This window comes from Cicer arietinum, chromosome 4 (assembly GCF_000331145.2).
Source record: "Cicer arietinum cultivar CDC Frontier isolate Library 1 chromosome 4, Cicar.CDCFrontier_v2.0, whole genome shotgun sequence".
NCBI lineage: Eukaryota > Viridiplantae > Streptophyta > Magnoliopsida > Fabales > Fabaceae > Cicer > Cicer arietinum.
In genome coordinates this window covers 7,646,739-7,673,108 of record NC_021163.2, presented here as the reverse complement: position 1 = coordinate 7,673,108, position 26,370 = coordinate 7,646,739, and the positions used below count along the sequence as shown (strand labels likewise).

Genomic DNA, 26,370 nt, shown 5'->3' with positions numbered 1-26,370 from the left:
TACCTCTCGACCGAACTCTTGATTATTAAGACTCATTTCTCCTGAAAATTAGAATTTTGTATGCATTTCGAAGTTGTGCTTACTCATACATCAAAATCCTCACATAACTATTTTGATTGTTTCATAATTTAAAGGTCTTGTACCATCTTATTACTCTGCAACAAATAAAGACATGAAATTCAGTTGCTATAATTTATATTACCAAATGATCATTACAATTTCAAAGCTTCAATTGTGATTATAGAGTAGTCGACAAATCAGACTTCGATTTCGATTTTTACATTATCATTGAGACCAATGAACCAAACCTTTCTCCCAAACATATGGTTTGAACATCTTGTATTCAAATACCAACAATTAGAGGTATCGCCTTCATATTTGGTAGTTACCATCAGCAAGACATGGTCAGATTCAGAATCTTCATCTTACCCTACTTGAACTTCATCTTCTTAGTTTTCCATACCTTTGCCTCTAAATTTACCAGTACACTGTCCCACAACTTCTAAAAATTGTTATTGAATCTCTTCTTTGTTGATTTGGATCCAAGACATTGCTCTCAAACTCTTCCACTTGTTGTTCTTCCATTGTACCCTTTTCTTCTTGTTCTTGCCACTTTATCCATCATTCTTTCGAATGATTTGTGCTTGCAAGTCTTGCTCGACAAATTTCTCACAATTTCTTTCATTGAATCTTTGTTCATGAGCTTCAAGAGAACCATGCAACTCCTCTAGTTTTAATATTTCAAAATCCTTACAATCTTTTATTGGTACAACAATATGATCAAATCAGAGTGCCAAGGTTCTCAATATCTTTTCTACCATCACCTGATCTACAAACTTCTCACACTTCGTCATCAAAATAACTAGAGTCCAAACTCAAGTAAAATATTCAACTAGTACTTCTTGATCAGTTATCAACAATAGTTCATATTGTCTGTCTATGAAGTACAGTCTCTCTCTCCCCCAACCTTATTTGCACAAGCATCAGATTTTTTTAAGATGTCTCAATCCTCATTGACTAGCTAGCAACAACTTTCTTCTCAAAACTTGCATAGTCCACACATTGATGGATCAAGAAGAGAGCCTTGCAATCCTTCCCTCATCGCCTCCTTGTAAGATGACTTTTGTACTACTGTTGAGCTGTCCTTCACATCTTGAGTGCAATATTTCACAATTTCAAACACATCATGAAAACTAAAGATGACTTGCATCTAAATGCAACACTTCTCAATGTTTTCACCATTAAGAACACATAGGTTGGCCGAAAAAGAACTATTAGATTTAGTCATGACTAACTCCCTTATATTCCTCAAAAAACCACACACAATCACGTTCCCATACGCGCAGATCCCAAATTGAAGAACTAGATACCATTAAATGTAAAATAACTCCTGCCATGATGATTGCATACACAAATCAAATAGAGAGGTTTTCGATAGAATTACGAAATAATGATCGTACACCTTTATTAACTGCAACAAGTAGTATTTATTAACTTTCAGCCAAAACCTAACTCTAAATTACCCTCAATAAAAACACCATTTTATTACAACACTTAAATGCATATAAATTATAAGAACAATACTACTGGAATAAATGTCCAACAGAAACAAGGGATGAATCATTCTTGAGTTCAATAGCAGCAATTAGAGAGGATCTTGTACCCTTCAAAAATTGGTTGTACCATTTTGCAGAGAGCTTTGGATATCTTCTCAACTCTGGATCATTCCTATCAACATAGTACAACCCAAAGCTTGAATCGTATGCATCCAGCAACTCGAACACATCAATAAAAGACCACACAAAATACCCCTTAATATTTGATCCATTTCTAAAGAGAAAAAAATGATACCAAAGATCAGAGATGTATCAAAAGCATATGTGTCTATTTCAGTTGCATTTGTTTTCATATTTGTGTTTAGGACATTATTTCCATTTATTGGATAAGTAACTTGCTTCAAATACATTTTTGAGATATAATTTTTCAGCATATAATAAAATGGAGTGGCAACTACATACCTTAAGGAATCAAGCACGCTACCAATGTATGCATGCAAGTATTTCACCCTCGATACGTCGTGGAGCGATGAATTGCTAGCTGTCCGTTGGCCTAACAAGACAAGTCCAATTTTCATTAATAATTCAATCCATTGAAACTCATCTTATGCGACATTAGTTATTATTTAACAATGACAATAGCAAGCGTTGTGAGTGGCTAACCACATCATTGTTAAATCCCTCAAAGCTCAAGTTTACAATTCCATACAATTGAAGATGGATCATAATATGGATTAACCTAGTTAATGTCAGAAAATAGGGTTAAATTATTTATTTCCTGATTCACAGTTAAATTGTTGGTTAGATTTATTAACGAAATTGGAGAGGCTAATAAGCAAGGATCATCATGATGGAATGTTGAATGTTATTCAACTGCCTATGACAAAGAAAAACCTTTGCCTCGCAAGTTATTGTTCAACCTCAAACATCCAAACACGGTTTCCTAAAATAGATTAATTGAAATCAATGTAATCTTGAATGAGAGGTAAACAAACCATTTTCATGAATGAATATAGGCGGATTGCCATAATGGATCTTGAAGGTATCCAACACTTCTTGTAAAGCCCATGGTGTGACAGGGTACTGAGTCAAGTCAAGCCAGATAGTTATACAGTTAAGTAATCTAGTGATTGAAACAATTAATTAAGATGATAATTATAATAAGTTTTGTAACAGTTACCTCTTCTGCTGTAAGTAGACCCTCTATACCTGCAAAACCACGGAAAGCAAGGTTATGATTCATTTTGCTCCACCAATTATTCAACAAGTGATAGGCGTGGTTGTGAGCAATAATGAAAAGGGTAATCAGATGCTAAATGATGTTAGAGTTTAACTAGTTGAAAACATCATAATCATAATGAAAAAGAAGGGGTGAATGCAATTAGTAGAACAAGCTTATCTTGCTTTAATCTTTAAAATCCACTATGATGCAACACATACTGAGGTGTGCAGCCGTGTCTGCAGAGAAATCTCTCAGTTTTGTCTTCAGAGCATCAGAATTGTCTGTGACATTAAAGCTGCTGTAGTGAATTATGCCAATAAAGTCGTAGGAACCCTTAACTTGTTCAGACTCACGACTTGTAAAGGCCGGAATTCTTGCGCCTGCACTTTCCTTCATGGAATTGGGATAGTCTCCATGCAACAAGGGTTCCATAATCCTGCAATAAAATGAATAGGCATGTAAGACTTTCATATCCTTCCTACGATATAGTCATAAATAACAACAAAAATACTAGAAGCCACAACATTTAGGAGATAAGGAACTGAGAGTACTTGAATGTTTAAAGTAAGGAGAAGGGAAAATATTACAACTAATTTCAGAGTCGGTAACTCACCAACCCAAATAAAAATCACGGATCCGTTGACATGCTGCCTTGTCTTTCTCTGTATTTGTCTGAGGAACTAACCCAAATGTATAGAGAGAGGTACCGACAAATCCATGTTGTTCCTCCTGTATAGACATTAGTCTCTATGGAATCATGAACATTCTTTGCCAACAAAGTTTCTATACGTGGGACAATATTAAGAACCCAATAAAGATTAAGTATATAATTGGAAGCCTTTTCCATCTAAGCATGTTGAGAGTGGAGTGGAAGAATAGAAAAAGAAGCCACAAAGAAAAGTACACAGCATGAGAAAGTATTAAGTTATATACCTTATACTTTCTTCTATACAATCTCACAGCTGAAGAATGCGCTAGCAAAATATGATGACCTACCAAGTACGGTTCAATTGTTGAGTTGCCCTTAGTGCTATTTATAACGCAAAATGGAGGAGAACATCGACGAGGTGGGGAAAGTCCCTGATCATAACTACCCACGGCAAAGATATTGGGCTCGTTCACAGTAGTCCAATACTTGACTCTATCCCCAAACTCTCTGAAACACACATCTGCATAGTTTGTGAAGTCTTTTCTGCATCAACATTCAAGTCACAATTCTCAATTCTTTTAAAAGTTGCAATATAAGTACATTTCTCCCTAAGAACAAGAAATACATTTATTTTTTACAATAAGATATTTTCACAGCATTAAAGTGTGTTTGACCAAAGATCATATGAGCAAGTGAGGCGAGAACAATAGAGGCTAAAAGAGAACTATAATATTAACTAATGAATAGTCTTATTACATGCATCAATCTCCTGATGCCTTTTTTAATATGGATGTTTTTCCTACGTTCAAGGGTGTCGTGACTAATTTTATACTCCTTTAGGAATGAAATATTAAAAAAAATGGTAACTGAACAGTTGATGTATCAAGGACTAATTTTAACAACAAATTGGTGCAGCTATAGATAGGAGCCGGGAACATACATGACATCACGACTAAGCCATCCTGCATATTCATCTTCAAGCGCCTGTGGGAGATCATAGTTATGTAGGGTGACATGTAGTTCAATTCCTGCAGAAGGGAAAGACTTTTATTGTATTACTCAAAGAAAAAAAATTGATTTCATTCTTTTCTTGTTTATTAATAATGAATGAAATCTTAATTAAGGTATGTTTTATCTTGCAACAAATTAAGAAGCTCATATCTAACCATTTCTAACGAGTTCATTGATGAGATTATTGTAGTACTGCAATCCCTTGGGGTTGACGGGTCCTATACCATCTGGGGAGAAATAAAAGCATTTTAAAGACATGTCTTTACTGCAGAAAGAAATAAAGAACATTAAATTTCACTGTCTATTGGTATAAACTGTAGTTTAAGTTCAGTAGAATACTTGGTATCAATCGCGACCAAGAAATTGAAAATCTATAGGCATCAAGTCCTGTTTCAACCATGAGCTTCACATCTTCCTGCATTATTGGTTTTGTTGGGGAAAACAGTGAGTTACTGCATGGATTGTCTTGACCAGCTAATTTTTTTATCAATTTAAAATTCTTTAAATTAATTAACAGATAAATCATAGAGAATGCATTACTAGGCAAAATCATAAAGATAAGAAACCTTGTGCACTGTTTACCTTGTATTTGTGGTACGAATCGCAGGCTATGTCTCCATTTTCTCCATGTGCAAACCCTTTTTGTAAAAAAGTGCTAGCATGAGAATTGGTTTATAATGCTCAGTTGAAGTGAATGAAAAACTAAAAATAGCATTGTCAAAAATATAGCAAGCTAGTTAGTATCTTTCAGTGCAAGCTTTCAGTTAGATGCAATGCAAGCTGTTAGTTAGTTATGAACCGGTTACTTGCCGAACAAGTCAGTCAGTTTTTCAGTTGCTAACTGATCATTGTAGCTACAATCTCTTGTATAGAAGTATAAATAATAGATGATCTGATATCACGGATTAATTGAAGCAATACATTCAATCTATTCATCTCAATTTTCTCTAAGTTTTCTTCTTGAGTTCACTTTCGTGTTAAGCATAGTTAAATTGCACATACTAACTCATATTCCTTGTTTCTCACATTGATTCTTGCTTCAGAAGAAAAAAATATGTTTATGGTCATAACTGGAAGCTAATTATATATGTGATGTACCATTTTAGATTTTATGTTGGGATGAAAATGATAACTTTTTAATTTTCCAAAATCCAGAATTGAGTGAAGGCTAATCCAAGATTGTGTTAAAATTCAACTTTTATTTCCAAAAAATAGGAAAACTATGGATCAAATTCTAAATCAAATGATGAAAGAAACTTCTATATTTGGTTTTGAACTATCCCAATTCCCAAAAGCTCATAACTCAAGTAAAGACGTATCAATGTTTTTGTATCAACAGTTGTATTGTAGTTTCATTCAATTGTGATAGTTATTTGATACCTCAAAACACATAAATTATACAAAGTTGTGGCTACAAAAAGATGCTAAACAAAAATAGTTTTATATCTAACTATGACAAGACTTTAGTCATGTTTTAAACTGAAAAACTTCATCATAGTTGTCCTTGTGTAGCAGTGACATATCCAGCAAGATGAAAATACACATAACAAAAAAAAAACACCAAAATTCATAAGATAGAAGAAACAAGAGAAAAAGAAACCAGCATAGGCAAAGGTATCCCAAATGCTAGGAGCTCTTCCATCTTCATTAGCAGCACCTTCCACCTGATATGCAGAGGTTCCTGAACCAAAAATAAAATCAACTGGAAAATCATTTCTGGTATAGTTATTATTATCAGCACTCAATACCCCCACAGACAAGTTGAGAAGTACTAGTACTTGTAGAAAGAGAGCAAGGATCAAACAGTTTTGTGGTTTCATTATCTCTCTATGTTTGTCTTTTAGTTTTTTGTGTGAAGAGATGAGAGATTAATAAAGGACAACAACAATTAATTTGTGGTGACAAAATCCATGCTCCAAGAGGATAATACGGAAGAAAAATCATTAAATAGACTGATCGAGAAAAGCTATAAACTTACCAACATATCTTTTGACCCACTTAATCACAGCTAGGTATGTTACGGAACATTCAATAAAAATATTTTGAATTAAATTTTAGCTTTTGAATTCATTTTGTCATATCTAGTGGTGGACAATTTTAATGGTGTTTATTTATTTTAAGATAATTAAAGATATCTTAAATTATATTAAATTTTGTTTCTTTATATTTTTAAAATCCTAAAAGATGAAGAGAGAACAAAAATCAATTTATGAAAGGTTTTGCTTCTCTTTCATCTTTTCCTAAAAATAAATCAAACACATTTCCTCTAAGATATTATCTCATTTTTCTCGATCTGTCTCTAATCAAACACATACCAAATAATTTACATTTTTATGTAAAAGGAGTGACAAATCCAATCGATAAACTTTAAGAGATATCAGTTCGAACTCGGCTTACCCTAAAAAAATATTATCTCTAAAAATGTTGGTATTGATATTTGAATTAGGCTTTATGGAATACTCTCAATTTAATATCTATGATAATAAAAAATGCGCTAATAATTTATAAGAACAATTTAGTAAATGTATTATAAGTTTAATTTTCATTTGTGTAAAAAAAATTACACAAGATAAATTATAATCAATCATGTAAATGACTTTTTAAGTAGTTGTGTCAAAAGTGAAATATTATTAATTATTTAATGATTGTGATTGACTAATAGTGTAAAAATTCTTTACACAGAATATATAATTAAATTCATCTATTATTTTTTCTATTTTATTTCTACATTCTTTTTAATATGTATAAAATATTCAAATTGATAGATTATTATGAAACTGTATAAAAAAATAAAATATAAATACATGGATCACAAACGTATCTAGTCTTTTCGTAGATTAAATGTGATCAAATTACTTTTTTTATGTTAAAAATAAATTCATTCAAAGAATAATTCTAAGATTAAAACATGATTGAAATAAAAGTATTTGACAATCTACTTCCACTTAAAAGAAAAAATGTATAAGATTAAGTGTTAAGATTAGGTAAACAAAGAAGATTTGATGTCAAATTTGTACCACTAAATCAACATCAAGAATCAATTTTCTATTTACCTATCCAATAAGGAATCAATTTTTTTACTATTACAAGCGTATTTCGATTGAGAAACAAAGGTCAAACAATTTTGTGGTTTCATTCTCTATCTCTGTGGGCATTCCTCAAATAAATCACTAAGTATAACAAAGGGTGTGATTTCAGTTTTACATGTGAGAGAGTAAAGGTAAACATCACTAAATTCGTGGTGACAAATTTATGCCACTTCACACCATTTCTTAAGACCGACTCAATCACCTCAATTTGTTTTTTTTAATGCAGAAAACAAAAGTTTAATAATTTAAAGTTCTGATTAAGAAATAAATAAAAAATGCTTCTAATATTAAATTAATATAATTGATATTTTATAATATTTTTTAATTAATTTAATATTACTGAAATAATATTAAATTATAAAAAAATATTATATATTTTAATTTTAAAAATATTAAAATATGAAATTTTTTAATAAATAAATAAATTTTTGATGCCTTTTCACATCCACGACAAATTTATAATTTTATCAACTTAGACTTCTTTTTCCAGCTTTCTTCCCAATTTAGAAGGGAACACTTTTGGATGTGGAGTCCACTAAAACCATACTTTTTTCTTTTTCTTTGCCAACACGTTCAAAGGATGGAAGCCCATTTTTGTCTATACTTTTTTTCCTTCCTCTTTCTGCTGAAGCAAACACAGTGTAAGGGTATGATTAAGTTTCCTTTATATATCTTGTACATATATGGCTTGAGCCTTGAAGTCAATTGTATTTGTTATAACTACCACAAATTCTTCAATATAAATTATTTTTGAATTTTTATATTTAGATCATATATTTAATTTAGATTTTTTGACAAAATAATATTTAATTAAGATTAATTAGCATTTATAGTCAAAAGACCAATTAATTAGCATTTTATTGTGATTTATTTTATGGCACAATCATTGACATCAACTTTTTTCTTGTATAATTATTTACATCAGCATCCCTCTCAAAATAAAAAAAAAAAACTTTGACCGTAACATATATAATTTGATGGATAAGAATTAGATGAATTATTCTATATAATTATACATTAAACCGCATGTATTCTCTCAAAAAATGGTAAAGGAATTATGTCATTTTTTTTTTTATTTTACCCAAAATTTAATTTGAATAATTGACTTTAAGTATACATTGAAATAAAACCTTTTAAAATTATCCTAATAATCGAAATATATTTATATATATATATATATATAAACACTCATAGTTTAGAGTTTTATTGTATCAGTTTGAGGTATTTTAGATTTAATCAATAACTTGATCATCAATACCATAAATCTTGAAACATGAGTATTTTGATTATTTGATTATGTCAAGATATTTATAGATATTTTGTCTACGTATGCTATTAATTTTAATGTAATGAATTTATTTGCAGATTCATTATTATTAATTTTTAGCGACTTTAAATTTGTGTTATCTTCGATATATTCTATTAATTTGAATAAATTAATATTTTTTTATTAGTAAAAAAAAGACTTATTATTGTATAAAAAAATTTACTGGTAAAAATAAGACACAGATTGAAATGTTTTTATTTTTGTGCATACATATAATATTTATATAAAATTAGTGAATTTTTTAAAACAAGTGAAGAAAATTTTAACGTAAATTTTCTCGTTCAATATAAATAATTGAATGAGCTTAAAAACTTATGCATACATTTGTGTGAGGAAAAACATATCTATAATCTGATTAAAAACATACATATATAAAAATAAAATAAAAAACAACATTCAATATAATAATTAGATATTTTTATAATAATCCATTGAATTGTTTATAGTTAGGAATTTTTTATAATAAAAACTGTTACAATTATATGTGTTTGTTAAAAAACAATGTACGGTTTTCGTAAACATAACTTGTTTGACATAGTAGTAAATGTTTTCTAGATACGGTTGAGGAGTGGATAAGTGGAACACCTACATCACCATAGAAACAAAAGAGTACTTACATTGAAGAAAGTCCACGAATTTGAGTCTGCTACAAACTAAAAAAGATTATGAGAAGTCTGATACTTTTAAATGAGTCCAACAACAGAAGCAAGCTATATTCTCATTCAATGCTTGCCTAGAAATTATAAATCTGAGGAAAAATTTAACAAAATTCAAAACTTTTAACTTGCCATTTTTATACTTATTACTGAGATTGATGATGTATTTGTTACTTAAAACACTTTGAAGTTAACCAATAAAATCCTTTGTATATTGAATTTCTCCCAAATACATTGAAAATTGAAAAAAAATGGTCATGCACTAACAAATATAAACTAGTTTTACATTAATAATGAGTAAGTAAAAAACTCACTTAATCAACTGTTTGAAATTGATTGACATTATATGATCATTAAATACTTGAAAATTAAATTTGATATCAACCAACAAAAAATGAATTAAAAGAACATCAAACACAATAATTGTCATTAAGAATATCAGTTATATGGATCGATTTGTTATCAAAGCGGTAATCACAATTTAATGCCCACAAGAGAGGTCTTAAATGAGTATCCAATTCTGAGACAATAAAAACTTAAGAGATTTGTTATGCCTTAGGAGCACATAGGTGTCATGCTGTTATTGATGGATCGTTGTCAAGTTCAATACCCATCAAAAACCGTTTGTACCATTTCGCCGAGAGTTTTGGGTATCTCTTCAACTCCGGATCATTATGATCCACATAGTATAGTCCATAACTCGATCTGTATCCATCCAATAACTCAAACACATCCATAAACGACCATGCAAAATACCCTTTTACATTTGATCCATTTCTGTCAAAATTAATTTAGGATCACACATATTCAAAATTAGACAACACATTAATTTGAATTGTTCAATTATATACCTCAAGGCATGAAGCACGGCACCAATATATCCATGTAAGTATTTCACCCTTGACACGTCTTCCAATGACGAATTACTTGCTGTTCGTTGACCTAATTCAAATCACAATGAAAAGAAATATATATTACTAGTTTGTTCACATGTATTATAAATAAATGGTTCATCAACTATATATTAACAATGTGTGTGAGAAAGAGACCGTTTTCAAGAATGAATATTGGAGGATTGCCATAAAGAAGCTTGAATATATCGAGTTCTTCTTGTAAACCCCATGGTGTCACAGAGTACTGAATCAAGTAAAGCTAGTTAGTTATAAATTTAAATAATAACTAATATCCTTCAAAACTAAAATATTATTGTTACCTCGTCGTTTGAAAACATATCTTCTCTATCTGCCAAAACATGGAAAGGAATGACTTACATTTATGCTGTTAAAATTAGTTTACATCAATACAATTTTATTTTTAATTTTCTCTTTCATGCTTAATACAATTTTAGTATACTTACAGATTATATTTGCAGCCATGTCTTGAGTGTAATCTCTGAGTTTGATGTTTAGGGCGCCAGAATTATCAGTGACATTAACATTGGTGTAGTGAATTATGCCAATAAAGTCATATGAACCCTTAACTTGTTTGGATTCAATACTTGTGAAGGTTGGAATTCTTGCACCTGCATTTCTCTTCATGGAAATGGGATAGTCTCCATGGATCAAGGGTTCCACAATCCTGCAATATTTAAGGGTTCCACAAGGGAAAGAATGATGTAAAACCAAGACAAAGACAACAAAAAAAATGCTAGCTAGGGGCACTAACTTACCAACCAATAAAAAAATCACGGGCTCTTTGAGTTGCTACCTTGTCTTGTTCTAAATTTGTTTGAGGTGTGTATGCAAGTGTGTAGACAGATATACCAACAAATCCGCCTTGTTGATCCTGCAAATATTATAATTTTTGACATTAAAAAATATAGAAAGTAGTAATGCAGAAAATGCATACTAATATGAGAATGTTGTACTGTACCATATAGTTAGTCTTGTATAATCTGACAACAGAAGAATGGGCTAACAAAATATGATGAAGTACTAAGTAAGGCTCAAATGTAGAATTGCCTCTTGTGCTGTTAGTAGCACAAAAAGGAGGAGAACATCTGTTAGGTGGTGCATTTCCCTTATCATAACCACCTAAGGCAAATACATTGGGCTCATTCACAGTGGTCCAATACAATACTCTGTCACCAAACTCTCTAAAACACACATCCGCGTAGTATGTGAAGTCTCCTCTGCATTTATTACATATATCCATGTTCTTTAATTTCCTTCATTTATTAGATGTATAATGCATGATATGCAAGAGAATGATGAAGAATATACGCACATGATGTCACGACTAACCCATCCTTCGTATTCGTCTTCAAGAGCCTGTGGAAGATCGAAGTTATGTAGTGTAACATGTGCTTGAATTCCTGCTCAAAGGAAATAGCCAATTATTTCATTTTAAACAAGCATCATTGGTTTCAAGGCAATTTATGAATCAACATTTTCACATGTTAAGATCATTTGTAACAATAATTTTTTGTAACAATTTATGAACAATTTATGAACATGTTAAGATCATTTGTAACAATTTATGAACAAGCATCATTTGTAACAATAATTTTTTTTACAAATGTTTCAATTATTTTAACAAGGTTCATCCTCTCCACATTATAGAAGAGAGATAGAGATAATAAATATTAAAATGTTGAAATAACATCACTCTCGTTTAAAAAGCTGTCAAATTCAATTAGTTGTTTTTTAAAAAAACACTTGTGACATATTATTATAATAAAGATTAAGTCTAACTCACCATTGATGATGAGTTGATTGATGAGATTGTTGTAGTACTGTAATCCTTTGGGATTGACAGGTCCTCTGCCATCTGGAGAAAAATATAGATCCTACTGAACATTCAATGATTCTTATGACGTGCATGATGATGAGGAAAGTAATTAAAGTTGAGTAAGTACTTGTACTTGGTAATAGCCTCGACCAAGAAATTGAAAATCTATAGGCATCAATGCCTGTTTCCACCATGAGCCGCACATCTTCCTGCATTAAACAATTAATCATGCAATGTTTGATCAACTTAATTAAGCACATTAATTGTAGTGGTCAATCTACCTTATATTTGTGGTACTGATCACAAGCTACGTCTCCATTTTCTCCATGCGCATACCCTGTTTTATTAAAATGAATTAATGAAGCAGATGATGAGAAGAAGAATAAACGAATTACCAGCATAGGCAAAGGTATCCCAAATGCTAGGAGTTCTTCCATCTTCATTAGCAGCACCTTCCACCTGATATGCAGAGGTTCCTGAACCAAAAACAAAATCAACTGGAAAATCACTTCTGGTATACTGATAATCAGTAACAGTACTCACAACTCTTGTAGCAGCCAAGTTGAGAATGATCAGAATTAAGAAACCTAAGGTAAATGATGTTTCTCGTTCCATCATCAATTAAGGAGGAGTATTGGCACTTGGCACTAACTATATGCTGCATTTATTAGAGGATGTCAATATCTATTTCAAGTGTGTCGAAAGAGAGCTGAGCTGTCTATATATGTCTTTATTTTCACGATGCCAAATAACTAGTAGGATTAGTTTAAAATGTAGTGCATCATAGACCAACAGTAACAGTATACTATGTCGCAGAGTGATTCAAGGGGCAATACAATGAAAAGGAAGGACCACTACAATACTAGTACTAGGATTATTTCCAATAGTGACTTCTAGGAACTTGCAATTTTTACAACACAAATGTTACGCATATTTTAAAATAATAACTATATTAATTGATATTTTAAATTTTTAAAGATCATATTACTATTTATTTCGTAAATTAAAGAGATTAAATTGACTAACATTTAATATGTAAAATGTTATTGCACTTTTAATATCTTATTTTCACCCGCTTATGAAATTGACTTTTTTATTTTGAAATTTTCCAATTCATTATTCATATTAAAAAATAACGATATGATATGTTTTTAAATTATGTCACATATAATATGATGACGTAGAATGATCGAATAAACGGAATTGTGTGTCTCTTATTCAAATGCTAACATTAAACTTTATCAAATATTTTTACTTAAATTTGATGTGGTGCAAATACTATAAAAACAAAACAATGTAAAAATAAGACTAAATTGATCCAAAGACAAGCTATCAAATCGTAATACACAAATATTTTTTTTAAAAAATATTTAATCAACTAATAAAGTTAATCGATTACAAATTTAATATAGTCTAATAATACAGTTAAAAAATGAATTATCAAATAGTAATACATAAACAATTTAGTATAGAAAAATTTAATTTAGTTGAATAATAAATTTATAAAAACGTTTGAATATAATTAATTTCGATTTATTTTGAACATCACACAAATTTTTGAAATGTAAAAACAAATTGGTATAAAATTATAAACGTGAGTTGTGAAAATATTAATGTAGTAAATTTATAAAATAAAAAAATAACATTTCCTATAATTTAAAAGTTGAGACTAGAAAAGTAATTTAAGAATCCACATAGACCTAGTCCTTACTTCAATTCCTCAATGTTATCCTCTATTTATGTCTTTATTTTCTTTGGCGTTAAGGTAAGAGGCACGAGCTATACAAGTCTGATTTTGTACCCCATAATTTTCATTTTTCACTACGATGCGATGTTCTCTCGTTAACGTGCGAAAGAAGTAGTGTAGAATGTGGAAGGAAAGCTCTCGCATACTTCGCGCGCAGTGTATCTGTCACGAACCAGCACCGTGATTGGTCAGAAACTGAGAGCAGCAAAGTAGAAAAAGAAAAATCATTGACTTTGAGTCAACCTCTCCACCGAGCTCACCTGTACCCGCCCTTTTCGTATCCTATCTCCCTTATAATTTTAATTAAAAATACAAAATGATGACGTGGCTGTGGCGTTGGAAGGCTGCATTGCACCACTTCCCACCCTCTCTCTCTCTCTCATTCCCTAGTCACTTGCTTTCTTCATCAGGAGAAAACACAAAGACAAAGAAAGAGAAAGTGTGACTGTGACTGTGACTGTGACAGCGACGGTTTCTGTTTCTGAGAATGGCGTCGCCACCTTCATCTCCTCCTTCACCTGTTCCTTCCATTTCTCCTTCCTTATTACAGTCAACTTTCTCCCATCTACCTGTCATGTCTATGAGGAAAAAAATCGTCGACAAAATTCAACAAAATCGCGTCACTCTCATCATCGGCGAGACCGGTTGCGGTAAATTATCCACAACTGCTCATCTTTTTCTTCTTTATTTTTTTCTGTTTGATGTTCGAACTCTTTTATTACATTACCGTGTTTGACTGTATCGTACTATCGCCGATAAATACTGCCTGAAAAATTCTAGTTACGTATTTCGCGTGTTCATCTCTTCATATAATACAATCTCTCTTGTCCTTGTGTTAGTTAGTTTTTTTTATCTTCTCTATCGTGATCGTTGGTTTTTCTCTGAAAATAAACAAACAAACAGAGCGATAACATTTGTGGTTTTCAAAATTATTTGGTTTGTGGTTTTTATAAAATAAAAGAAAATTTAAGAATTAAGCTGAGCCAAATGCGGGTCTTACTGGGGAGAGAATCTTACACATTTGTGAAATGGAGATTCAGCTTAAGTTGTCAATGAAACTCCCAAAACTGCTTTGCAATTTTTGTTAGTGTGTGTATATATATTTCATGTTTGCACGAGAAGTCAAATATCAACTCCATGTCCAACTATTCTTCAATTTCTTTTATTATAAATTCAGGTAAAGCCAATCTTGTCAAATAGCTACTATAGCATAGCAGAATTTGAATAGCAGCTATAGCATAGCGGAATTTGAACGAATTGCAATTGCTGGGTGATGAGCTATTAAGTACAAAGTCTTGTCAAATAGCGGTTATTGCGCCGCTATAGCACTGTAGCATAGCGGACTTTGAACAAACTACTATTTTCCACCATCTGCAATTAACATTGGGTAAAGCTATTTTTAAATATTGCGATAGCCGTTATTTGGCAACATCAATCTTAACATACACTAATTTAGTAGTTTCCAAATACTACGGAATATGGATAAACCAAATTTTGCAGTTACCATATCAAAAAGGTGGTTACTAGTAACACAAATTATTGGGTAGGATCGGGATTTTATAACAGATCAACGGCTGCGATTTGATTCGTGACATCAAGTTCTTTGATATCTCCGCAACAATGATTGGGGTTGCATCAGCCATATTTGACTGTGATTCTCCGCAATATTAAAGATGTGATGTGATCGTAATTTAAAATCTTTGAAATCTGTAGACGTAGACATTAAATAAAATCTAGATGCATATATTAGAGAAATAGAAAAAGCCACAGGAATGTCATGGATCTTTTACCTTTTAAAGTATCCTCTATGCTTACACTCCTTCATTCAATAAAATGACGCGTGCAACTGACAGTAAGGGTTGTTACTTGTTCCTTTTGTGCACTTCTGTTCATTTACAGAATGAAAACTACCTCGATTGTTTTGGCTATTGTCACTGGTTTGTTATAAATACCATTTATAAGGCATAGTTCACTTTGTAGTTATTCATCATCTTTCAATGATGCTGATATTTTTGCTTGCTTTTACTTCAAGGGAAAAGTTCACAAATTCCTCAGTTTCTTCTAGAAGAAAACATGACACCCATTCTGTGCACACTGCCTAGAAGATTTGCTGTCGTTTCTGTTGCCAAAATGGTTGCAAAAGCTCGAAATTGTGAATTGGGGGAAGAAGTTGGGTATCACATTGGACATTCACGGAACTTATCAGCTGGGTATTCCAAGCACATATTCACTTAAACTGGTTGATATTTATTTTCTTTGGAAATATGTGATAGTAATTCAATGACCTCTTTCATCTTATCCTTTGTCCTAGTTTCCTCACTGCTTTTGTTGATGCAAAGTCTTGACCTATTTCGTTAAGAGTAAATTTTGACCTGAATCTGTTGGACAATCCTTGTCTTGACATATTTTATTAAGAGTAAAATGAATTGAATTGAAGATTTTATATTGTATTTAAAAATGATTGAAATATTTATTTGACCAGGATGCAAGTATGTTCATATTATTACCCAAATATCATTACTTGCATGCATGCTTCACCGTATGACAATAGTACTCTAGTTATTATCACTTGTATAATGTAGCTCTAATTTTTATTTCACTTATCAACCCCATTTTAAGGAAGAAATCTGGCACTCATGTTTCTTGAATGTGTATTTCTTTCAAGTAAAAGAAATATTCATACGAGAAAGGTGTTATTATCCATTTATTATACTAACATACAATAATTCAAGTTTATGTTATAGCGCGTTATCTATCAACACCTTAGATGATTTGTTAAAGTTTGGCTACATTGTCCTTTGTCACAGGGAATCCATTTTAAGGAAGACATATGACACCTATTTTTTCTTTATTCAGTTCTTATCAGTATCTCTTTTTTTCCTTACCTTGTATGTATATTGCTGAAATGCAGTTCAGAGATTGTTTTTAAAACTGCTGGAGTATTGTTGGATGAAATGCAAGAGAAGGGGTTGACTGCACTAAAGTACAAGGTTATTATTCTTGACGAAGTGCATGAAAGATCAGTGGAGTCTGATCTCGTACTAGTTTGTGTGAAGCAGTTTTTGTTAAAGAACAATGACTTCAGGTTGGCATTTTGGTTTTGTTAGTGTTGGAGTATATTTGGTAGAGTGAATTAAATTATTAAAGATAGTTCAATGTGCATATTTCTACGAAACTAAATTGTATTTTGACAATCAGGAGTGGCATATACAATTGTTTGTTTAACTACAATGATAGCATCTGTTTCTTTACTCACTATGTCTTTCTAATTATCCAAGTAATAAGAGGATCCATCATTGAAGAACTTTATTTATTTTTGTTTCCTGGACTGCTAGGCGCTTCTTGGTTGAAATCAAAATCTTTCATTTCAACAAGGCAAGTAGATGTTATGTTGACCAAGTATTATGCTTTTGCAGGTTGGTTTTGATGTCTGCTACCGCTGATATTTCAAGATATAGGGACTATTTTAGGGATCTTGGTAGAGGCGAACGAGTTGAAGTGCTTGCAATTCCTAGCTCAAATCAGAACATGGTTTTTCAGCGAAAAGTTTCATATGTTGACCAGGCATGCATATGTACTCTGAGATTTTTTTCTTTTTAATTGAATTATGGCTCAATCCGAGTTGTGTATATCTTGTCTATGTTACACATATTGAGTGGTTTTATATTTATGCTTCACCTTCAGAATTATTTTGGGTTCAGAACATATGGACTTTTGAAACACTCATGTTACAGATGCTTAATTATACCCTGCCCCAGCTCATTACCCACTAACTTGTGAGGATTGAGTTTCTGTGTGAATTGTGACACTGTTGATGAATCTATAAGACTGTATTAGAGACCATAGTATTTAATCGAAAGTTTTCTCTAGATAAGCAAAACTAAAGTACCAAAAGTTTTTAGCATCTCGATGCTGCGTGCACTTTAAAGTTGTACTAAGCTTTTATTGGTGAATAGCAATCTTAGTTAATGGACATTGGTAAGTTAACCAGTTGTGTCTTATGAGTTAATTGATAGGAAAATGTGTGTAAATTCTAATGATCTTTGGTTAACTAATTGGATAAATTAAAAATATTCATGCTTTTTTTCTAATAACACTGGAGACCAAATTCATATTGTCATGTGCAGACCAAACTGAAAATACCGAAAGCAATTCAGAGTGATGCAGACTCTGTTTGGCAAATATAAGCTATAAGTTAGCTTTTTGCTGAAAAGCTAGTTGATTAAAATTGAAATGTTTGATAAAATTGGCCATTGAACTAACTGAAACATATAAGTGGAAGAATAGGAGCATTTTCTGTCAATGTTTCGTAGATTATTATAAAGTATGATGTTGATGCTGTTCAATTTGCACATCACGGTATTGTGTTTCTGAAACACATTGCATACATGTGACAATGATTATGGTGGTATTCATCTATTCACAGGTAGCTGAATCTCTTGGGATGAGTTCAGAAATAATGCAGTCAAAATATTCCTCTTGTCTTAACCCTTCCGAATACAATGCTTACATTAAGTCTGAATTGCACGTGCTCATTCATGAGCTGGTGTTGCATATACATAAGAATGAGCCAGATATTGAGAAAAGCATTTTGGTATTCCTTCCAACCTACTATTCACTCGAGCAGCAATGGCGCCTTCTGAAGCCACTTGAATCAACTTTTAGAGTTCATATCTTACATGGTAGCATTGATACTGAACAAGCTCTCATGACTATGAAGATTTGGAAGTCACATAGAAAGGTTTGTGTCTGTTATTTCATACGCTAGTTTAGTTAATAATAGAAAGTTTTTTATGTTATGGAAGGACATGTTTGTAGCGTAGTGTTGCTAACTTCATGTATTTTAAAGATTATACAAAAGTAGTTTATGAAATTTAACTTGATTTTACTGGAAGAAATTCTCCAATTCAGTGAATTATAATTTAGCAAATTGAGTGTTGGTATTTTAAATTAGAATATTTGCTGCATAAATTCAGTACTTTTACTGTCTTTGTAATCTATATATTCAATAGTGTTATGTAATTTAGTTTATGTATAAGATGTCTTTTGTTTCATATTTGTTCCTTTATGGTTCTTTTTGTTAACTCTTGCTGGGGGGGAATTTTGTTTTCAGAAGTTTTTTTTCTTCTAAAATTATTACTATAAGATAGTATAATTTCTCCAACTGTCATTCACAAATATGATTGTGGTTTTTGTCTTACAGGTAATATTGGCTACCAATATTGCTGAATCTTCTGTGACAATACCTAAAGTGGCATATGTCATTGATTCGTGCCGATCACTACAAGTCTATTGGGATAAGTCTCGGAAAAAGGAATGTGCAGCACTTGTTTGGGTTTCCAAGTCTCAGGTACAAATGATCTTATTCCTATTTTTTTGTCTTCACATTTTTCTTAGTTTCATTTGATATATGGTGTTGTAGGCGAACCAACGTAGTGGAAGAACTGGTCGAACTTGTGATGGCCAAGTTTATAGGTTGGTTCCTAGATCGTTTTACAATGATCTTGAGGATCATGAGAGTCCTGTTATTCTTAAATTATCATTGAGGCTGCAAATTCTTTCTTTATGCTGTGCTGAATCTAAGGCCATCAATGATCCCAAAGGTATGCTAATTCGTCCTGATCATGATTTCTTGGCAGAAAATACTGTTCTGTCAACACATTAAATATTACATATTCCAGGATTTTTTCTACCCATTGTGAATATTTGTGTACCAACTAATTGTAACTGCGTTGTCTCTTAATAATTGTGGACATCGATAAACTTAGGTTGATGCTACTTCCTCCGTCTCACAATGAGTGTTGTTTAAGGTTTTTGCCCACATGTTAACAAATGCAATAATTATAAGAAAGAAAGAAGTCATTTTACCAAACTACACATCATAACTATTGGTGTATTTTTCACTATAATCAATGCAAAGTATAATAATGTTTTGGAAGTTGTGTATATAGTAATCATTGAAGGGTAGTCTAGAAAAAAAATTAATTAAAGTTGCATTGAAAATTGTGAACGACATTCATTTTGAGACAATTTTTTTTTTTGCTAAAGTGATACTCATTGTGAGATGGAGGGAGTATTAAATTTGACTTGAAACTTATGTCCTTGTTTTAACTTTTCTGTTTTTGTAATTTAAGAACCCAACTACCAAGTGCCATCTCAATGAGTGAATAAGGTATATAAATTGGTAGAATTGTGTGACCAATCAGTCTACACGAGAGTATTTGTTATCTGTACAACATTTATTACAAATGAAATGTGATGCTAAATCTAAGGGCTATTAAAATAGTATCAACTAAATCCTTAACGGCCAATCTTTATTTACCTGTGCTTGATTTTAACATCCCTGTCAAACTAAGAGCATGTATATCATATCCACAAAGCTTGCTACAAATATATTCAACCTAAAATCCTCTAGAAGACTTGGAATCAACGTATCAGCTAGTTCAAAAACAGGTAGTTGAGGTGACACAGTCACACAACTGTGACCACTAATATCAAATGAACCAAATACTCTAGTGTTGACTCTTTGACAAGCTAGAACCATAAGGCTCACACTCTTTGACAAGCTAGAACCATAAGACAGTTTTTGAAAACTAAGATGTCCCAAACGTTGATGAACAATCTATGGAAATTGAACAGTAGAACATGCCATAATATGTGTTGGTACAGTATAGAGAAGTGATATAATTTTTGAGACTCACACTCTACTACAATTGTCTCTATAGTGCTTCACTCCTGCACAAAAACAAAATTATTAATAAAGATACCAAGTAAAGATTTTAGGATTTTTATGAAATGTAAGTTATGCAATATAATAAGAGTTTGGGAAGAGAACTCCATGTGCTTTGGCTCAGTTAAAAAGTTAACTTCTGTGATATACTCTGGAAAAAATACTTGGTCATACAATGCATACCATTTCTGATGATGTTATCCTGACTTATGGCAGTTCTGTTGCAAAAAGCTCTGGATCCACCAGATCCTCAAGTTGTCGAAGATGCATTGAATTTACTTGATCAGATGTGTGCACTAGAAAAGACACCTCCAAGGGGTCGATATGAACCTACATTTTATGGTCGTTTGCTTGCTAGTTTTTCTTTGTCTTTCGATGCATCTGTTCTAGTCCTCAAGTTTGGAGACATTGGGATGATACGTGAGGGCATCTTGCTGGGTATAATGATGGATACACAGCCTTTACCCATTATTCATCCATTTGGAGAAGATGAATTGGTAATGTCTAAGATTTGAATCAGCTGTACTATTTCCTAATGCTGTGATTCTTTGGTAATGTTGTGAGCCTCAACTGATCTAATTAAATCTTTTTATTTTCATCAGTTTGCGAAGTACATTGATTGCTATTATGGTGACCGAGCAATCTTAGCTGGTCGAAAGGAGATGGAATTCATGGCTAACTTTTGTGCATTTCAGTTTTGGCAGCACATTTTCAAGGTAAAGTTGTATTGCTTTGCTGTTTGTACTTTCAAATACATTGGCATTATTCTGTATCTGCATTAGAATTTTTAGTGAAAGGTGGAAGACTATTATAAATTTGTGAAATGGTGCTTATTCATTGAAATTTTTTATGCGTTGCTCACCAACCGATATTATTTTTGTTATGAAATAGTGCTTATTCCACATGGAATTTTTTGAGACTTGCACATGAGGAACACCCAAATGAGACTAGGAACGAGAAGCTGCACTGTTCCTACTCCTAGAACTAAGATTTGCCTCTTAGGCCTTTACTGTAGTGTTCAGTGTTAGAGGTCTTCCGAATTTATGGTGTAGATGTTCTTTCATATGCAGGATAAGAACCGACTCGAACATTTAAAGCAGGTTTTAAAGACTGATGATGTATATCCTGACACACAGCAGATGCCTAAGCTTGAGGAAGACTGGTGTTCTTTCCATAATCTGTATCAATCATCTCTGCATCAAGTGTCAGAAATTTGTATGTATCAATACTATTTGTCAGAATATGTACACTTTCACTTTTTTTTTCCAAATGGAAGTGTATCAAATTTTGTGAATGCAAATTTAGTACACTGTTTCTTGAGACTTTGATCTCTAATATTCCTTGCTTTGGATCTTTACAGATAATGATATACTAAATGCAATCCATCGATTCCGGCCAAAATTTTTGAGCTCCTTTCGTGACCTAACACCCTATTATGATCCTTATAAATTCAAACATACATGCCTGTTCAAAAGTCAGCAAGATGGACATTCAGATGTAGTTGCGGCAGATGAGGAAGACATTGAACTATCAAGTGAAACAAATAAATGCGTTGCTGTACCATATGTTACTTTGAATCACTTGAACAGTTATCAAGTGGCAAAGAAGTTTGCTGCAATTGTAAAAGAGGTAGTATCCTTTTGAATCTTGCACATAAAATATTCATTATGAAATATTTTCCGTTTTCTAAAAATTGGCGGTTTTTCTTGCATGAAATAGACAAGAGCTCAGTACCAAGATGGTGCATCTAGCCATCAAACAGAAGATGCCGATGTTGATAATTTTCACGTCAATGGCGAGGTTTCCCCTTGTGTATATTTCCTTCGTGGATCCTGCAGCAGAGGCAGTTCATGTTCATTTTCACACTCAGTTCAGGCTAAAAGACCTCAGTGCAAGTTCTTGTTATCGTTGCAGGTGACTTCATATGATGCTACCATTATTAAGATTATGGTTATCAATTTGTTATTCAATATATTCATCGTTTGAGTTTGACTACAATATGATGTTACCGTCATTACGATTATGGTTATTAATTATTGTTCAATGTTGATTGTAATAGGGTTGCCGAAATGGAGAATCTTGTCCATTTTCACATGATATGGGCCGATCAGCAGTGTCGGCCCATCGAAACATCTGCCTGCAAGAAGATAATGCCATGAGTTCTGCATCCCTTCTGAATTTGTTTCCCAAATCTACCGACAGATCAATTCTGATATTGGACGACGTTGATTTTCAATTCTCCTCATGCCTTGCTTGCCACTATGTTCCATCCAAAATAATTTCAACTACAAGTTTGTCAGAAACAACCATAACAGAACCATCCCTTACAGGAGTCAGAATTTTATGGGGTCTATATCACCCATACCAAACAATTGTAGCCAAAGCAGGGAAGAATCTTATTCCTTGGAATGAAGTTGAATGTGTATTGTGGTTTCCTTGCTTTGATAGCTATGGTGAGGATTTGGATGGAAAAAGGCAGGTTTTGCAGAACTTCTTTGAATATCTAGCCATTCGAATTTTGGCTGATGATTTGCAGGATGTGCGAGTTATCATAACCATGAATAATATCAGATTTTCCCAACTTCAGGTAATTGCTTGAGCTCACGATCTCTTACCATTTTTTTCGTTTTAAAATAATGATATTTATTTATCACTTCTGTGACCATCACAGTCACTTGATAATCCCCTAATTGATCTATGAATATATGTTCTCAGAAATTAGATGTCAACGAATTTACATGTAAATCCCAACACAACCATTCATTAAGATGGTAGCAATAGTGATTGAAACTCTCAATCTACAAGATCCATTCTGATCATTTTCTGTATTCAATACTCAGAATGAATTACGAAGAGAGATAACTGAAGGGTGATTAACTAACTTAGTTGGATAACTAACTGCACAGCTGGCATAACAAACTTCTGACAGCTGGAATATCTGACTAACTAACCAAAATTTCGTTTCAACTAACTAAAACTTAAGTGCAACTGCGTGATAATAGTGATAGGTAATCTCATTGAATGCAATGTTGTGTTTTCAGGTAGAGAAGTTGGCAAGAGACTGTTTCTTTATCCTTAGAGACTCATGTGCTTTTGACGAAATAAGCTTTGGGATGTTACATGACTGCGTTACCTCTAGGAGGCCAATGGTGGTATCAAGGTCCTTCTCATATGTTTTTAGCATCCAGCCTCCAAATGATGAACTTTTCAGCGACTATGCTGCTACTATGAAAAAGCATCTGCATAAAATTCAAAAAATATAATCATGGGCTTATCGAATATAAGTTTGAGCTTTTCTGGAGGCACAACAGATCTAGGTAGATGTCTATAGTTCTTTCTTGACAATTACTTCATGCAGTTCTACAGTAAGCTTCCATTAGTATTTGTTTGTTGCATCAAAAATTAAAATGACCAGAAAATCTGTGGCGTATCCTTCAAATTGGATGCAGTGGTGCACCTTCATTATTTTGATCTTTTGTGGCAAATCACACAGCAGAGTTGTTGCTCTCTCATCTTTCCTCCATGCATCCACCTCATACTTTAATTTACGGATGAATCAATTTTTTAAGTATGATACTTTTTTGAGTAAATTAATTGCACTTTCAGCTCTTCCATAGGTTCAGTTACACTCTTCTTTTTTATTTTATTTTTTTATTTTTTATTTATTTTTTATGGTAGAATTTAGATTGGACTCTCTTTGGTAAGACTACGTAGTTGATTTATAAGCTTGTTTGATCACAGCATGTTTGGTAGACAAAACTTATCTTTCTAGTTTTTAGTTTTTTTAGATGCTAGTATTTGAATAAAATGTAAAGTTTTTTGTATTTTTTTCCAACTCTATTCATATTATTTTACTCTTCCTTCTCTATACTTCTTTTAATTTTCTTTTTTTAAAATAGGAGCCCCACTCCAAAACAAACTTCTCACGTTCCACTTATTGGGGTGCCGAAAAAATACGAGACACACTATCTACTTTCATAATACAATACTAAAATAGTTAAAATTACCTTATGTATTTTTACTTAACTTGTTTTCTATTTTGCCTTTTCAGTTAGGTTAGTTATAATGTTTTAAGGAATTTTGTTATTTTCAACTGTTTTTAGTGTGATATTATAAATCACAACTCTATTTTGTAAACTCATTTATTCATTGAAATTCTAATAAGATGCATATTCAGTAAATTATTTTCTTTATTCTTGATATGGTATCAAAAGAATTTTAGTTTTTTTACCCCCCCGCAAACTTCTTCCTCGTTCGTATGGAATATCTCATCGCTAAAAATGCAAATCTCTTCTTCATCTCTTGTTCTGACAATCCTGATCTGGTACTTATTGCACATCCTCTCACCGATGATAATTATGAATCTTGGTGTTGTGTCATGATTATGTCATTGTTTAGAAAGAACAAATTAGGGTTCGTCGACGATTCAAACATACCTCTTGCAAAGGATGATCCTCAATTCCTCCTGTGGCATCGCAATAGTAGCATTGTGAATCCTCAATTCAATCTCCAATAGTTTATTCGTCTCTCGCATATGAAATATGGAACAATTTGTAAATGCATTTTCACTAAAACAACATTTCCAAGGTTTTCCAACTCAGGAAGAATCTTCTTAAGGATCTCACATGGTTAGTCAACACTTCACCAAATTCAAATCTTTATGGGAAGAAATAGGTTCCCTACATTCTCCTTTTGATTCGATCCTAGCATTTGTGTTAAACGTCCAAACCCTAAGCTCTTTCATGGTAAGAAGGACTCTTAGTGTAATATGTTTGGTCACTTTAAAGAGAAGTGTTTCAAACTCCATGGTTACCCCTGGATAAAAGAAACTCTCTACTCAATTTAAACTTGCTATTGAAACCTCTTATAATGAACCTCTTCAAATGAGTAGTTAACAATATCAATAACTCATCTCTTTCTTCTAATCTCAAATGGGTATGGTTGCTACTCTTGTTCTTGATCATTCAAAAGAACCTCTTGGTATGTCTTCTACCATCATTGATTTTCCTTCACTTAGTTTTGCTTTCAATAGTTCTCAACATTTCTTTCCTACTAAATGGATTTTAGATTCGGGTGCTACCTCTCATGTTTGTTACAATCTTGATCTTTTTACTTCGGATACCTTCTTGGCAAACAAATTTGTAAATTTACCAAATAAAACTCAACTCAAGGTTATAGTCATTGGGAGTGTTAATATCAACCCTCATATTCAATTAATGGATGTTTTGTTTATTCCTGACTTTTGTGTTAATCTCAATTTAGTCAGTGCCTTGACAAAGCATTTTTCTTTTTCTTTGATTTTTAACTGCAATTCTTTCGTGATTCATGAGCCAATGAGTGAAATGCATTATAGATTTTATTTCTTTGGAAAATTAGATACTTGTGGTTCTCAATCCAATGTTTTTGTCTTACTAGTCTTCGTGTAGATTTGGATTTACAAGCTCCCAATACAACTTGTAATATAACAAATAAATGCATTAGTAGGATATGACATCATAGATTTGGCCATCTCTCTAATTCTGTACTCAAATTAATTGCCAAAAAAGTGAATTTTCATTTGCCTTACACATATTCTTTTGCTACTTGTCTTATTTGTTTCTTAGCCAAATTTCACGGACCCCATTTGCCTTCACCTAATCACTTTGCTAATGCT

At 32.2% G+C, this 26,370-nt stretch overlaps 3 protein-coding genes across 10 annotated transcripts; 1 reads left to right on the top strand and 2 right to left on the bottom strand.

The window, feature by feature from the left end:
• Window positions 1-1,402: 1,402 nt before the first annotated feature.
• LOC101494993 (hydroxyisourate hydrolase) lies at window positions 1,403-6,367 on the bottom strand. Of its 2 annotated transcripts, none has more exons than XM_073367639.1 (12): window positions 6,039-6,367; window positions 5,021-5,076; window positions 4,778-4,853; window positions 4,594-4,665; window positions 4,368-4,455; window positions 3,712-3,970; window positions 3,392-3,507; window positions 2,997-3,214; window positions 2,737-2,765; window positions 2,552-2,639; window positions 2,019-2,109; window positions 1,403-1,728 (listed from the first exon to the last, which is right to left on the bottom strand). In XM_073367639.1, exons 1-12 carry the CDS (start codon window positions 6,256-6,258, stop codon window positions 1,584-1,586), a joined length of 1,458 nt encoding a protein of 485 aa, XP_073223740.1. In that variant the 5' UTR covers window positions 6,259-6,367; the 3' UTR covers window positions 1,403-1,583. The 2 variants fall into 2 exon arrangements, with proteins under 2 accessions (XP_073223740.1, XP_004495964.1); XM_004495907.4 differs by having other exon boundaries at window positions 1,403-1,830; window positions 6,039-6,365.
• A 3,526-nt stretch (window positions 6,368-9,893) lies between these two features.
• On the bottom strand, window positions 9,894-12,930 carry LOC101495320 (hydroxyisourate hydrolase-like). 6 transcript variants are annotated; one of them, XM_027334096.2, is made up of 13 exons: window positions 12,828-12,910; window positions 12,636-12,716; window positions 12,522-12,577; window positions 12,368-12,449; window positions 12,208-12,279; window positions 11,737-11,824; window positions 11,383-11,641; window positions 11,180-11,295; window positions 10,868-11,088; window positions 10,724-10,752; window positions 10,560-10,647; window positions 10,362-10,452; window positions 9,894-10,287 (listed from the first exon to the last, which is right to left on the bottom strand). In XM_027334096.2, exons 1-13 carry the CDS (start codon window positions 12,856-12,858, stop codon window positions 10,083-10,085), a joined length of 1,419 nt encoding a protein of 472 aa, XP_027189897.1. In that variant the 5' UTR covers window positions 12,859-12,910; the 3' UTR covers window positions 9,894-10,082. The 6 variants fall into 6 exon arrangements, with proteins under 6 accessions (XP_027189897.1, XP_027189895.1, XP_012569923.2 ...); XM_027334094.2 differs by having other exon boundaries at window positions 12,636-12,930; XM_012714469.3 differs by having other exon boundaries at window positions 12,374-12,449; window positions 12,636-12,930.
• A 1,107-nt stretch (window positions 12,931-14,037) lies between these two features.
• Window positions 14,038-24,541, top strand: LOC101495645 (DExH-box ATP-dependent RNA helicase DExH8). Of its 2 annotated transcripts, XM_004495908.4 has the most exons (14): window positions 14,038-14,637; window positions 16,020-16,197; window positions 16,899-17,072; window positions 17,404-17,551; window positions 18,414-18,728; window positions 19,191-19,337; window positions 19,410-19,590; window positions 20,934-21,214; window positions 21,320-21,433; window positions 21,788-21,932; window positions 22,078-22,346; window positions 22,437-22,631; window positions 22,777-23,304; window positions 23,759-24,541. In XM_004495908.4, exons 1-14 carry the CDS (start codon window positions 14,475-14,477, stop codon window positions 23,978-23,980), a joined length of 3,060 nt encoding a protein of 1,019 aa, XP_004495965.1. In that variant the 5' UTR covers window positions 14,038-14,474; the 3' UTR covers window positions 23,981-24,541. The 2 variants fall into 2 exon arrangements, with proteins under 2 accessions (XP_004495965.1, XP_027189891.1); XM_027334090.2 differs by lacking the exon at window positions 14,038-14,637 and having other exon boundaries at window positions 16,086-16,226.
• Window positions 24,542-26,370: the final 1,829 nt, after the last annotated feature.

Bases quoted from the DNA above. Each gene is read 5' to 3' on its own strand.
- LOC101494993 (XM_004495907.4), bottom strand. From the start codon at position 6,258: ATGAAACCACAAAACTGTTTGATCCTTGCTCTCTTTCTACAAGTACTA. The intron at 4,666-4,777 runs GTATTCTACTGA...ATTTCTCCCCAG, and splicing joins TTGGTCGCGATTGATACCAA to ATGGTATAGGACCCGTCAAC. The intron at 4,456-4,593 runs GTTAGATATGAG...TCCCTTCTGCAG, and splicing joins CAATGAACTCGTTAGAAATG to GAATTGAACTACATGTCACC.
- LOC101495320 (XM_027334094.2), bottom strand. From the start codon at position 12,858: ATGATGGAACGAGAAACATCATTTACCTTAGGTTTCTTAATTCTGATC. The intron at 11,296-11,382 runs GTACAGTACAAC...TAATATTTGCAG, and splicing joins TATACAAGACTAACTATATG to GATCAACAAGGCGGATTTGT. The intron at 11,089-11,179 runs GTAAGTTAGTGC...TAAATATTGCAG, and splicing joins CGTGATTTTTTTATTGGTTG to GATTGTGGAACCCTTGATCC.
- LOC101495645 (XM_004495908.4), top strand. From the start codon at position 14,475: ATGGCGTCGCCACCTTCATCTCCTCCTTCACCTGTTCCTTCCATTTCT. The intron at 16,198-16,898 runs GTATTCCAAGCA...GCTGAAATGCAG, and splicing joins TCACGGAACTTATCAGCTGG to TTCAGAGATTGTTTTTAAAA. The intron at 18,729-19,190 runs GTTTGTGTCTGT...TTTGTCTTACAG, and splicing joins TTTGGAAGTCACATAGAAAG to GTAATATTGGCTACCAATAT.